Raw genomic sequence first — 14,371 nt, forward strand, 5'->3', positions numbered from 1 at the left:
TTTTTCCTTTATTGAATTTTTTAGTTTTTCAAGATATTCTTTTTTTAATGTTGAGTCTTGACTTTTATCAATAATTTCAATCATGAATTCTTGGTCTTTGGTTAAGACATTAATCAAAGTCTCATCTTCTATTGGGGATTGAGATGTAGTTTGTATTTCATCTATCTGTAATTCTTTTGAAGATTCACTATTTATAGATGTTTCACTATCAGATGTAGATCCTATGAGTATTTCGTTAATTTTTTGTTTGGTTTCTTTATCTAATTAGAGTTGACTAATTCTTCTTTTAATTTTACAGTATTTTGAAAATGTGGCCAGCTTTTCCACATCTAAAGCATTTTATTGTCTTGTCTATTTTTGCAGGTTTCTTTTCGTTTTGTTTTGTTTTTCTATGCTTCTTGTATTTTGGTTTATGATAATATTCTGGTAGATTTTTCTTACGTTTTCTTTGTTTTGGTTTTGTAGAGTAACAAGCTTTTGAAGAAAAGGGTTCATGCCTAATGTCAAATTGTTGGCAGAATGATCCTAGTTCTTTTGCATAAAAATTTCTTTCTCTTTTCAATTATCTTTGAAGTTTTAAATCTTGACATATTTTTAAGCATTCTTTCTGAGTGAAACTTATGAGTTCACCATATGTAAGATTTTCATAAAGAATTATTTCCTTATAAATTTCTCTTATTTGATTTTTAACTTTTTTTCCTAATAATGTGGGAAGTCCTGTTAGCAATTTTTCTTTCCAAAAAGGTTGTTGGTTATCAAATCTTTGCATTACTCTTGTCATAAAAATATCTTTGTACTACTTAAAGTCTGTTTTTTTTTTATATATTTCAAATTTGATAATAATTTTGAATTTCTGTCTTTGCGACGAGAAGGATCTCTTTTGAAATATTTTGATATTAAAAAGATGAGAGTTGCAACAGCGTCTTGAATTTCTCTTCCTTGTTCATCCAGGATGTTATTGCCTTCATTGTCTTTTTTTTATGGCTTTTAATATTTCTTGTTGTTGATTTGTGGTAAGATAATTATCCTACTAACTTTTCAGTTGTCCAGTAAATCCAACAAACTAAAAAGTTTGCTATAGAATGATTTGTAATTTGACCTGTTTAGTTTTGAGTTTTATATATATTGGACACCATTGTCATTTGTTGGAGCGTATTGAAGATGTTGTATTAAGACATTCCATCAATGTTCCATTCATAAATTGTATTAGCATTATATTTTTTTTTTTGAAACATTGGTTTTTCTTCTATATTTAAATCAAGTGCTGTGACTTTTGGGTAATAAAATCTTTTAGGTTTTTTTCAAATCATTTTGTTAATCTGCTGATCATCAGAATCATCTGAATTTATTTATTGATTTACCATATTTATCGAATGAGTTTGTTGTATTGGTGTTTCAGGAATATTATATATATATATATATATATAGAAAAGCCAAAATTAAAAAAAGCGTTGGCTTTAATTTAGATAGAACCCAAAGCAAACTAGCCGTTTTTTTTTTGTTTATAATGGGTCCTCCCAACGGTCACAGAATTGTTCTTGTTGTCAAATCATCCGTTATAGACCTTTACTCTCCACATTTTCCACTCTTTATATCTGCAGACAAATTATCCCCTCACAAAATCAATCATTCCATCTCTCAAAGTCGGAAAATTATTAGCAAATCCATCAAAATTTCAGCAAACTCCCCCCCAAGTGCGAATGGGTATCCACTTAAACACCATTCCTCAAACCACAATCACTCGATCCCACTACCACACACACAAGTTCTTCCTCTTCTGCAACTACATCCTCCTTGGTGCAGCCTCTAGCTGCATTTTCCTCACACTTTCTCTTCGCTTATTCCCTTCTCTCTTTGGCTTCTTCTTGATTCTCCTTCACGTCTTAACCATAGCAGGGGCAGTGTCCGGCTGCACCGCCGCCTCTTCGGGGACTAACAGATGGTATGCAGCCCACATGGTGGCGACCGTGTTGACAGCAATATTTCAAGGATCAGTGTCAGTTTTGATCTTCACCAGGACAAGTGATTTTCTTGGTAATTTGAAGTCTTACGTGAGGGAAGATGATGGGGCAGTGATCTTGAAGCTGGCTGGTGGGCTTTGTGCGCTCATCTTTTGCTTGGAGTGGGTGGTTTTAACACTTGCTTTCTTCTTGAAGTACTATGCATATGTGGAAGGTGATGTTAATGGAAATTCTACAGCTATGAAGATGAGTGCAAAAGTGCAACAGGATGAGGATTTGAAGGACTGGCCATGGCCTTTCCAAGTTTAAATTCTATATTGATGATGGCATGGTAATTAGTGCCTGCTGTGCTGCTGAAATTTGTTTTTGCTTATCTATTCATTTTATGGGAGGTCTTGTTTTGGGGTTTCTTCGTTGTTTCAATTCATGTGCTTATCTCTCTCTCTATATATATATATTTGTCTTTCGATTCTTAATATTTTTGTATTAATGGTCCTAATCAATGGAGGACATGGAATGAAAATGCTAATGATATTGATTAGCTATTGAAATCATCTTATGCTACTTATATCTTTATTTTCCAAAGCTGCTATCTATTTATTTTTATTTTTAGAAGAATTCATACATAGCTACTTCTTTTTAAGAAATTTAAATGACAGTTTTCCCTAGTAAATTTGTTTTTCAACAAAATTAGGTTCTTTATTCTCAATTAATTAGTCAGCTTGTGAATAAATGGAAAACGACATTGCACATCGTTCAATTTGTGAACAGAACCTAATCTATTAAGCAAAATAACGAAAGAAAATTGTGAACAAAACCCAATCTTCAATGATTGAATTAAGAAGATATAAATCGAATAAATGAATTCACATGCTTAAATGAAAATGGTAAAAGGGTGGAATGCCAAGATAGTTTCAATTTGCCTCAATCTTAAAACCATTGCACTTTTTTTACAACCCTGAAGTTAACAACATTCATTATTTGATTTTTTTTTAAGAAAAAAAAAAAAAAAAACCCACTCACTGACGTTCATGGGTAGAATGTATGTTTAGCTTACATCAACATTCTATTTTGACGAAACAGGAAACGCTTACCGAGCACGTTTTAGAGCAAAATAACAACCCTGTCTAGTTACCTAGTAGATGGGGCAAAATGACATAACACACTCAAACTACACTTGTCCTCTTTCTGTTGACCTACTGCAACCATCTCCTCACGCACAAGGTTCCACTGAAACGATGATAGCACAGAACAGTCTTGCCAACAGTAGTATGCAGCAGTCTAGAGGCAATACAATTAAACAATCAATTTCCTCTCAAAAATCCAACTGAAAGGAACAGTGGATGTTTGCTTAGCCCTTGCCTGAGCTCTCTCCTCCAACCTTCGAATCCTTGCAGGTAGTCCACACACAAACTCTTGCGCACTACATCCCTCAGCAGAAAGACCTGTCAGCTTCTCTACATTCCATCTTCCCACAAGAAATTCCAATATATCAGCATAATCCTTAGCAGTATATACTCCAATCCGCTGAGCAACAGCTGAGTAGTGCTCGAATAGGTTATCATCCCGGCCATCAAACATTAGGTGGGCTGGCATTGAGATTTTTTTCTTCATCATGTCAGCTAAGGCCAATACAGTCCCATCAGGATCAATCTCAAAGAGCTTCTCCACAATTTTAGTGTAGGCAGTTTCATGGCGTTTCTCATCTGAAGCAATTATACCACATATCTGAGCCAGTTTCAAGTCCCCATGTTCCTTAGCTAACCTTGCTGTGTTTCCATGGGAAATGAATGTTGCTCTCTCTTGAAATGATGTATAGATAAAACCCAGGTAGGGGTTGTTTTCTGTTTTAGGATCCTAGCAATAAACCAGAAAGGAAAGAAATTAATGTAAGAAGAAGGTTGACTGTTAGAACAAACAATTTCAAAACCATCAATAAATTAACATTGACAAAGTTAATGAAAGTAGCATTAAGGCATCAACTTCACACAGAGTCCATTATGGTTGCTGACCTGATGCATAGGTTCATCTAAAAGATCAAATTGCCCATGCAAAAAGAGCTCAACTAAAGTTTCCTTAGCTTACACCAATCATGAAACCATTATACTTGCTCATAGTTTAGACTATTACAAAAATATACAGACAATAAAATAGGTCATTCCACACTAGTATTCCAAGAGTATGGACCATAAAACACCAACATATTTTCATGATATTCCAATAATAAAATGAGTCCAGCTGACATAAATAAATATTATCAGTAATAAGAAATTGAGAAACTTATTACGAATGAAATCTAGGCAGAAGCTTCTTTTGCAGAAAATTTATGGCCAAAACAAGATATTGCTTGGTAATGTCCAATGTCATCAGGATATTAGTGTCCATTTTTTATCAAAGTTCTCTTAAAGGAAGTTACCGGGATAGCTCCAGATGGAGAAAAGGGCTTTCCTTTTGCATGCATAATATTTTCTATTTTTCCTGTCTATATGGAGTAACCAAACTCTAAGACGGGCAAGAAATAATCAAAATTTTGCCAAAAAAATGCAAGAAAATAAAGGAGAATGATGATCTTACCATTCCTGATCCTATCAGATACTGAATTGTCTTCTCAATCTGCTTCATGTCCACTCGTCCAGAGAGGTACAGATACCTGTTGAGAAGATCACCATGCCTATTTTCCTCAGCAGTCCAGGCCCTGGTCCAGATAGCCCAAGGAGTAAGGCTAGCACCAGTTTCATCTCTAACGCCATCCAGAGTATTTAGCATTGTCTGGTATGTTGGAAGAGCTTCTTCTGTGATCATATCTCCAACCAACACAACAAAATAATCATCAGGAAGCTCTTTGCACCTTTCCCTCAATTCCTTGACTTGATCATAGAATCCTTCTGATTCAGGTAGTGGCAAAAAGTCACTTGGTTGCCAACTACTCTCAACTGGCTTCAGGAGCACTAAAATGTTCTTCTCAGCCCAATCATTCAAGGTCTTGAACAACTCTATCTTTTCTGGTGGCATGGAATGCGTAACTTGAACATGTACCTCTCGTGGAGGGCAGTATGGCTTCTTTAGATTGTTGACCTCTCTGTAACCAAGAGATAAAGGGAGGAATGGACTTAGCAGCATAAACTTTTATGTGCTGTTACAGTAACAATTTTCATGGGCACTGGTAGGACTTATTGTCTTCAAATTCATAGCAGTAATTGCACATATAAATGACAAAATGCAGAAAAATTCAATAGAGCTTCCTTCTTCTCTGTTTCCTCTTTCTTTGTTCTTAAAATAACAAAGCAATAGGAAACTCAAAAAGAATGAAAAATTAAAAGAAGGTATTCTAGCAATGACTTATTTTTAAAACTTTTGGTTTAACAAGATTGGAGGTCAGAAAATATTCCGACACATTCAACTCTGCAACAAATTGGTTGATCTGGATCATGTAGCATTTGGCTGCGTATAGTCTAAGTTGACGCAAATCTCAAATCTCTTAAAATATACTTCTCTTGTAATAGTCCAAACTGCTTATTTTGCAGTATTCTGGTCCTTTCTATGCACACTGTGCTATGATGGCATTTTAATGTCAGTATTCATTTATGAAGTTACGAAGCACTGATAACATGGCAATTTTAGGTTCGGCTGAGAGCTTATAAAGAAATAATGTATGTGTACTAGAGATAATGTGAGAGAATCAGAGAATATGAATGCAATACCTTATGAATTAACATCATAGCCTTGGAAGTAACAGGTTTCTAACTCAGTGTAACATCAGAAAGGTACATAAGGAAACTCGGACAGCTTCTTTTAATTTTAATTTATCATAGTAATAAGTTTGAAGGAAAATTGTTTATAGTTGTGTTATGCGAAGAGGAGAAAATCAAAGATTTCACTACAAATATTGAGACAGGAAAAACATGAAACCTAAAAAGAATAAGTAGAATTGCTGCTTCAACTATTGGAACCATATTCAAATCTTATAAAGCCAAAAAGAAAGGAAACATTTGCCATAAATATGAAAAAATTATGGCAACCACTCACTGTGAATACAAGCAGGAAAAACCATGATGCTATAAGCAAAGAGAAGAAAGGAAGTTGTGAGGAATTGCAAATGACCATATCTGTCTCATTAATGAAAACTAAAAAGATCAAATAAGTCGCGTAATGGAAAAATCATGAGTTGGTGAAATACAGGATGATAGGCAGTGCTATAATGGACCACTCTTCAATTAAGAGAATGGCAGCTCGTAAAGGATAAAATAAGAGGAGACTTCTTAACTCTTTAAGTGCACAATTCATTCATTAATCTATCCTTTTCTTGTTTCCCAGTTGTTTGGCCAAGGGATCGCTCACATAATAATTTAATGATATACTTATCAAAAGAGAGTTTATAAGGGAAAACCTCAGATACAAGGTTTTTTTTTTTTTTTTTAACCTCAAATACAAGGTTGTTGTTTAAGAAAAAGAATCAAACGGCTTCCCAATTCCAACCAAATAGGAAAGAAACAAGCACACCCTAAACAATGAATTGAATGATACCAATAGGAATTGAAACCAGTCACCCAACAGCACCTAGTTCCAAGGGAATAAGTTAACATATAAATAATAATATGACCTAACTCTCAACAAATGGGAAACAAAACATTTAAATAATGCATACATGTCCTGGTAACTGAAAAGGACAATCAGGAAGGACCACATCCAATTTGCAAAATCAACAAAATTATTAAGATAATAATAATAATTTGATCATTATCATAAGAAGTAAGAAATAAAATATCATAGAAGCCAAGTGACCCCAACAAAAATATTGGATGGAGCTAAATGATGCAAGAAAATAGAAAAGATTATATAATAAAAATAAAAAATAAGAAAAAAAAAAAAAAAGACATGCATGCATCAAGAGCAAAAACAGACACATTAAATAAAAAAGCTGAGAAAGTTTAAGAAAATGAAATCACATGAATTATGTCCCAAGAAGCTTGTTTTTAGTAACATGCAAACATAACATCCGAAACAGAAAACTGAACTGAAATTCAATAAAATTCAAGAAAAAGGGTATCCTGCCAACCCCGAATCAATACCCAAAAAAAAAAAACCTCCATGGATTCCCAAAAAAGAGACAAAAATCCCAATGCACAAGACCACAATCGGAAGACAAAAAATGCACGAGATCAGAAAAAAAAATCCAGAAATTTTAAGTTCATTTCAGCATTGAATAGAAACAATCCAAATGTTAAAAAAAAAAAAATCCATGTTTGGTAAAATAAAAAGCAGAATTCCCCATGATTTAAAAAGGGAAAAATATATACTGACTTAGGAGTGGAATGGAGAGTAGATGCCATGGAGACCCTGAGAGATCTAAAAGTATTGGAATGACCAGGTAGCTTGCGAGCTGAAGGCAAGATCATTGGATTCAACTCGAGAGCCATTTCTTTTATCTCGTTGTTCTCTTAACAAACAAAAGAAAAAGGAAACGAGCTTTCTTTGATTTGGTTATTGGAGATTGGTTTCGCAAATTGTATTCTCCCAAATATCCAAAAAAGACTAAAAAAAAAGCAGAGAGAGAAAGGGAAAAGCTTTGTTGAGAGTTTCTGTTCGAGAGAGTCGAAAGAAAGAGAGAGACAGAAACACACCAAAATGAAGAGTTTTTGTTGAATGAAGCGAGGGAGACGGGATGCCTGTTAAACTGACACCTACTTTTCGAATGCCCTCCTCTTGTTCATTATTTACACCTTTGCCATTTTTCTTGGTTCGAAATAACCCAAATAAATAAAAGTCTAAATTCCCATTAAAGTAATGGCATTTGGGGGATCCTCTGTAGAAAAACTTGAGAAAGCGAGTGCCACGGAAGAGTCCTTAAATTGTAAATATTTGGAGAAAAGGAGGGTGGCAATAGCGACGGACGTAAATGTTGAAAAATGTTGTTGTGTTTCACGACGTCTGCCAGAATCTGTACTTAGGGGAGTAAACACGACGGATTGAAACGTGGAAAGCTTCGAACAACGAACATTGTCTGGGCTGTGGGTATTGGCAAATGGGAAAATATTCCAGATGGATCCTCAGTTCTGCCTCTCATTTCTTCGTTGATTTCTTGCTCCCTAAAATCATGCTAACAACAATTAGAAAAGGATCCGTGCGTGCTACGTAATCGGGTAAGCAAAATTTTTTTAAAATAAAATTATTTTTTTATAAAAAAAAATTTTTATTCAACCAACAAAAATAAAATTATTTGTAATAATTTAAACACAATAACATCTGTTTTATGTTTAATATCATGATTTTTGTAGATTGAAGAATACATCTTTGTTTGTTAATAATAAGGAAAAAATAAAAAAATGAAACAAGGGATGGTATCCAAATGTACAAAATTAGTTTTCAATACAAAATATATCAAAAATGGAATGAGAGAAAATATAAAAATTAATTCACAAAAAAAATTAAGCAAAAGCAACTACATCACTGTTGGCATGTAAATATCTAGAGAGATAAATCCTCTCTCGAATCGTCTATTGAGCTACTTGGATGGAAAAAGTATAAAACCAAAACTATGTCAAATAGTGAACAACCAACTACCTGGACAGCAAGCAGCAACAATTAATACTCTTTACAACCCAAATTAAACTCTTTTAAGCCTAGAACACTCTATAAACAGTAGTTAATGATTAAACATGTTTTTGTTTTTATAATTATCTTTTAAAAGGTTTATAATAATAATAATAATTCAATTTTATAATTTTTATTGTTTCTAAAAATTTTTATGTACAAAAACAAACAAATAAATAAATAATGAAAATAAAAAAAATTATTGTCATTTATTCTTATTATTCATAGAATTTTTAAAAGCCATTTTTTTTTTCAAATTTGGATCTATATGAAAGAAAGAAATTAAATACATAAATGGAAAAAAATTAAATTAAAGAACTCAAAAAAAAAAAGGAAAAATTGGGTAAAAGAATACGCACTTTAATGAGTTTGAAAACACAAATCAAAGAAGACCCCATACTCGTGGGCTTGAGTGGTGCAGAGACACGGGTCAGGTTGACTGGAACCGCCCTTCTTCCCGCCTTATAAGATGTCATCATTTTAATGCTCCAAAGTAACCCTCAAAACGATGTCGTTCATTGGTCTATGAAATAACCAAAATCTTTTTTTTTTTCTTTTTCCCCGTCTTCTCTCTAGGTTTCCCTCCCCTTTTCGTGCCTAGATCCTGGCGTCGGACTATCACCGACTGCCATTCATCGTTGCCGAATTTTGCCCATAATACATCTCGTGACTCCTTTCGAGCCACTCGTCCTTTTAATTAGAGAAAGTTTTTGGTAAATGACTTGGATTTCCCTAGATCTAGAAAAGAAATCGAACCCTTCAACGATTCAAAATGGAAAAAAAAACCATATTTTCTTTTACTGATTTTTCTTTTTGTCTTTTCCTCTTCTTGTGTGCTTGATGCTTGGAGAACGGGTTGTTTTTGAGTTGATAACCTTTTTCCATTTTCTTTTCAGTCATTACTTTTTTTATATTTTTCGTATTTTTAGTTTCTATTTTTGTATTTTTTGTACCCGATACCTCATTTGAGAGTAATGATGTGAAATGGGGCTTGATCTTGAAATTAACATGTAATCAATTAAAGTATCAATTTTCACTGTAATAGATAAAACATTTGACATCTCTCCTACAATATCTCAACCAGAAGCGGAGATAAAACATCACAAGAGATAACCTTACAAATACCTAGTCAAGCACAATAAAAAAGTGACCGAGTGGCGATAAGACCCAAGAAGAGAAAACAAAAGGAAGAGAGATGTGAAAAATCTAAAATATCTCTTTAAAAACAACTGTTAGATCATGAAGGGTCAATACATGAGATTTATTTTCTTAATATTAGTTGATTATCCGCTTGAGATTAAATTCTGTTGAATAAATTTATACGATGATTAGTATAATTTATTTTTTAAAATAATTATATTTTTTAGATGCATTACTACATAATTATTTTTGTTATTTTAAAAAGATTAAATTATGCAATTGATCTGTGTATTTTAAAAATATATATAAAAATTAATCTTTGTATTCTAAAAAAATATATAAATTTAGTTTTTATATAAAAATTTATATAAATTGAGTCCCTCTATTTTATTAATTTTTTATTTTTAATTATAATTTGAATATTATTAAATTTAACTGTTAAATATGTTAATGTAATGTTTTGATTAAATTAATATGATATTTTTTATCCATGTATTATTAACTATGTATTGATGCGATATAACCACATTAATATTAATGTGACATAACCCATCTTTTCAGTCTCTCCCATTTGCTTGAATAACCCAAACAAAAAGCTCAAACTCTCTACCGAAGTAACTCATATTGATGGAAAAGGAGCCCAAAAGTGAAATTGAAATTCCCTCCAATACGTATACAGACGCCACTTTAGCTCCGGAGGTACCATATTTACTCCCTTTGATTATCACTTCAATAATATTATGAGTGTCTCATTTGCTTAATATTTCCCTCAAATTTCACTTTTATTGTTTCAATAAAATAATTGAAGTGCAAAGGCTTCTATATGAATCTTTTTGAATTCGAATCAAATATAAAAACATTAATTTGCAGTTAGTTTGTTATTCTTGTAGCGTGTCAATTTCATGTTTAGCTCTTTGCTTGCACAAATTGTGCCATTGGTGAATTGCAACTTTAATTGATTTCTTCTTGGCATTTTATTTACATATGAGATAAATTAGTATTTTGTTGAACGTTTTCTTTTTCCTAGTTAATTTATTCAAACACCTGGAGTTTGCATGGAAATTGGAGGATCATTGGTACACACGCTAAAAAAGCCAACTCTTACACCTAAGGCTATTCTACATTAGAAGTTTGGCAGCAAAGCTTATTATAAAGTAGAGGAAGTAAAGAAGCCTACTCAAAATAAATGCCCAAGATTGGCAATCCTTCAGAAGGTTCCCTGCCTTTATCACTACAGCTTGATGCTTCTAGATTTTTCTGTTGTATTTGGGTCTTTTAAGCAGAAGAAAGATGTTGAGTAGCGTACTTCTCAGATGGCGTTGGAAAGCTCACTATACTATTTATTGATTTTTTTTTTTGCTCTTTTCCTCTTAATTTTTATGTCAATCTCATTCAATTTAGGGTTAAGGTGTTTTTGTTAATTTTTTACCATGTTAGTTGTCAAGCCCAACTCTATTATATACTTTCCATGTCATTCATGTACTTGATAGTATGTCTGCATACTTGAATGCCTCGAAAAATCGTTAAAAGTCGGTATCGTACCTAGTGGTACAATTAAGTAGATTAAAACCTCCAACTAGTCCAAAGAGAGACTTTAGGATGTATTTGAGAGTTATTGAACCTTAGAATGTCTTAAAATGGTGATTCGGAGTTCGAAAATTAATTTGGAATTCAATCGAAAATTTTTATAATGCAGGGGCAAAATGGTTATTTTACCACTCGAGGGCAAAAATTGGAATGTTGGACGAGATTGTTGATCAAGTTTGACTATTTGGAGTATAATTTGAATTTGAGAATTGATTTGGAGTGAAAAATTTCAATTTCGATATTTTTTCGAGCATATGGGCAAAACGGTCATTTCACGTGTCCATGAAGACATAATTAGAATTTTTGAAATTTTACACCACCATGACACTTGTCAAGCCCATGAATTTCACCTATTATCATTTTTATACTTTGGATAATTAATGTATTATATGTGGTGGTAAGATAATGCTTAATAGTTAAGTTTTAACCATGAACCAATCACACGTCGACACATGTCAAGTTTTAATTCTTTTATAATTTTCTTTATGAACTAGCATAAACCTTTCTCAATTCTTCTTTCATTGCCATGCAAGTCAAAGAAAAGGGGGCAAAGAATAGAAACAACCATTGAGGAAGAAAATTCAAGAGAAATTCATCGGTTACCGAAAAATGACGCGATCTAAGGTAAGATTTCACGATTTTGGCTTAGGATTTACCTTTCCCATGCTTTCTTTTTCATTTTCTATGGTTGAAACCCAAATTTTCATGAAGGAAGTCATGTTGGCCAAATCAAGGGGGGCAGGTTTTGATGATGGTTTTTGTTAGATTTCATGCTATCTAGGTGTTTTTAGTTGTTTTGTGATATTCAATATGAAAAACAAGCAAGAAAACCACATGTCCTTCACTAAACCCTCCTTGGCCGAATTTAATAGGGGATATATTGATGATGAATTTTGTTATATTTCATATTATTTAGCTTGTATTCGATGATTTATGGTGTCGAATATCGACAATGGTTATCGAAAAGTATAGTGCCTTTAGTAAACGACTTAAACGACAATGAGAAAATCATGGTAAATGGACTTGAATTTGATTTCTAATGATATATACGGACTTATTAGACTGTGTTGACACTGATTAGCACGTTAGTTCGGAATCTAAATGAGTTTCGGATGTGATCATTTAAGTTATAATCAAGTTCATTGAGGTACTTTGGGTGTATTTGGAATATCGAAAGTGCAATGAATCTATTTGGAATTGAATCGAATGTTTTGGCTAATTAAACAGTGTATAGTGCAAGTTAGGTCGAATACCACTTCAGTCCAATAACAATTGAACCTATGTAAAACACCATCTTTAAGTGATTATTCGAACATTTCTCATTCAATTTCATGCATTCATATATAGCTTGGAATAGTTTTATAACAGTTTGGCACAAATGTATTGAATTACTTATTGTGTATTAGGTATAGGTGGTGAACCCTCTGGTAAGGGTAAGGATATCGTACCCGAGGACCAAGAGTAGGAATACTCCCGTTATTGTGAGTAATCAAACTATCATCTTAACTATCTAAAGTAGTTTATACTCGTTTTTATGATTTTAAAGAATAATGAACTTAGGTTGTAAACTATTATGTTTTATAACTGAAGTGTTGGTTAAATGAAATAAGGCTCATAAATTGTTTTGACAGTGAATGCTGGTTTTGAAAATTGAGTAAGTGGAGACTATATACTTGTATTATATATATATATATATATATATATATATATATATATATATATATATATATATTGGCTATTGTTCGTTATGCCGACCCTGCTTTGTAATGAATGTTTCGGCATAACGGGATTTGAAATTAATATATGGTTTGAATTGATAGCTTATGACAATGTGATGACATGAATGGCTGGATTTGTGTTTATGTGGAATATATGAACTGTTTTGTTTTACCTCGATAGGCTGGGTAATATCATATTAGCCATGTCATATTGCCGAAATTTTTATTGATTTGGTGGGGTAATTGATTAGCTTACTGCAGTGGGCGAGTTTTCGTGGACCGACTTATTAGAGGGGCACCGTAAACCCCGTTATATTTTACCTTAGTATGAGAGGGTGAAACTCAGCCAACGCCAAGGAACGATTGTGTTTTTAAACGTAAAAACATGTTTTATGTGTATATGTTATTTTAACAGTCTTGGCGGACTCGGTTGGATGCCCTGCGCAAGATGTCACCGAGTACGAGTTTTGCCACAAGCCAAGTTTTTAAGAGAGTCATAAGCCTTGTTGATTTTTTAATGAAATGTAACTGTTTTATATGGGTTGAAATGAGTTTTAATGTTATGAATTATATTATGATGAGATGTTTTAATTGTCTCCATTTACTCGGTTTTAGATGTTATAGATGATCTTTACTTACTCACTGGGTTTATAAAAACTCACCACCCTTTTTTCACCCATTTCAGGCTCAGGGCAGTCTGTAGACCGTCGATTTTGTCGAGGGTTTACTTTTGAATTTACACTCTTAGAAATCGTGGGTTTACAGTCGTGTTTATTTTTGTTATTTTGGGGTTCACATGTCATTATAGAATATTTTTGTATACCTTGGCGCAATGTGCTATTATATATACGAATTTATTTTGTTATTACTTTTCATTAACTGTTTACGTAGAATTTTATAAATATTGTTTTATATAAAAATGAAATATTTTATTCAATATGTTTATTTAGTTTGATTAGCTATAATTTCACTTTAAATGGATGATTTAGATACCGAAATTTATTTTTAGATATGAAATGTATATTTTTCATTTATATATTATATTTTTAGCAGGTTTCAAAATTTTCGGGTAAAATGACAAAAATACCCCTATGCGGTAGAAATTACTTTTTAATTATCTTTGACTTGAAAATAGTCTATATTCCTTTAAAATATGATATTTAGTAACTGCTACTCATAGGGGAGGCGGAGAATTGATGCTAGAGCCTTGCGAGATTTCGGTTGACATTTCGAGTAATGTATGTCTACCGGGACACCGCGGCAGTTGTCACGGGCTCGAAGAGAGTACCAGGTCATGACATTAGTATTTTTCATGTGAGCATTTTTGCCACGTTAGTAGGTATCTCATCAGCATTAACATCAACAATTGTCATG

General features: G+C 32.8%; 2 protein-coding genes across 2 annotated transcripts; one reads left to right on the forward strand and one right to left on the reverse strand.

The window, feature by feature from the left end:
- Positions 1–1,595: 1,595 nt before the first annotated feature.
- On the forward strand, positions 1,596–2,437 carry LOC18598495 (uncharacterized). The gene has a single exon (XM_088806143.1). The coding sequence runs from the start codon at positions 1,701–1,703 to the stop codon at positions 2,268–2,270; it is 570 nt and encodes a 189-aa protein (XP_088662269.1). The 5' UTR covers positions 1,596–1,700; the 3' UTR covers positions 2,271–2,437.
- Positions 2,438–2,870: 433 nt separating this feature from the next.
- Positions 2,871–7,603, reverse strand: LOC18598496 (stearoyl-[acyl-carrier-protein] 9-desaturase, chloroplastic). The gene is made up of 3 exons (XM_018121944.2): positions 7,263–7,603; positions 4,536–5,040; positions 2,871–3,818 (listed from the first exon to the last, which is right to left on the reverse strand). The coding sequence occupies exons 1-3, from the start codon at positions 7,376–7,378 to the stop codon at positions 3,258–3,260; spliced, it is 1,182 nt and encodes a 393-aa protein (XP_017977433.2). The 5' UTR covers positions 7,379–7,603; the 3' UTR covers positions 2,871–3,257.
- Between the last annotated feature and the right edge of the window lie 6,768 nt (positions 7,604–14,371).

Source organism: Theobroma cacao, chromosome 5 (genome assembly GCF_053813885.1).
Source record: "Theobroma cacao isolate CCN51 chromosome 5, ASM5381388v1, whole genome shotgun sequence".
Taxonomy (NCBI): domain Eukaryota; kingdom Viridiplantae; phylum Streptophyta; class Magnoliopsida; order Malvales; family Malvaceae; genus Theobroma; species Theobroma cacao.

What these genes read in the sequence shown, in the direction of transcription:
- LOC18598495 (XM_088806143.1), top strand. Translation starts at nt 1,701, where the DNA reads ATGGGTATCCACTTAAACACCATTCCTCAAACCACAATCACTCGATCC.
- LOC18598496 (XM_018121944.2), bottom strand. Translation starts at nt 7,378, where the DNA reads ATGGCTCTCGAGTTGAATCCAATGATCTTGCCTTCAGCTCGCAAGCTA. An exon ending in ACTCTCCATTCCACTCCTAA is followed by an intron (nt 5,041 to 7,262) that starts GTCAGTATATAT and finishes TCTTGGTTACAG; the next exon opens with AGAGGTCAACAATCTAAAGA. An exon ending in ATCTGATAGGATCAGGAATG is followed by an intron (nt 3,819 to 4,535) that starts GTAAGATCATCA and finishes GTTTATTGCTAG; the next exon opens with GATCCTAAAACAGAAAACAA.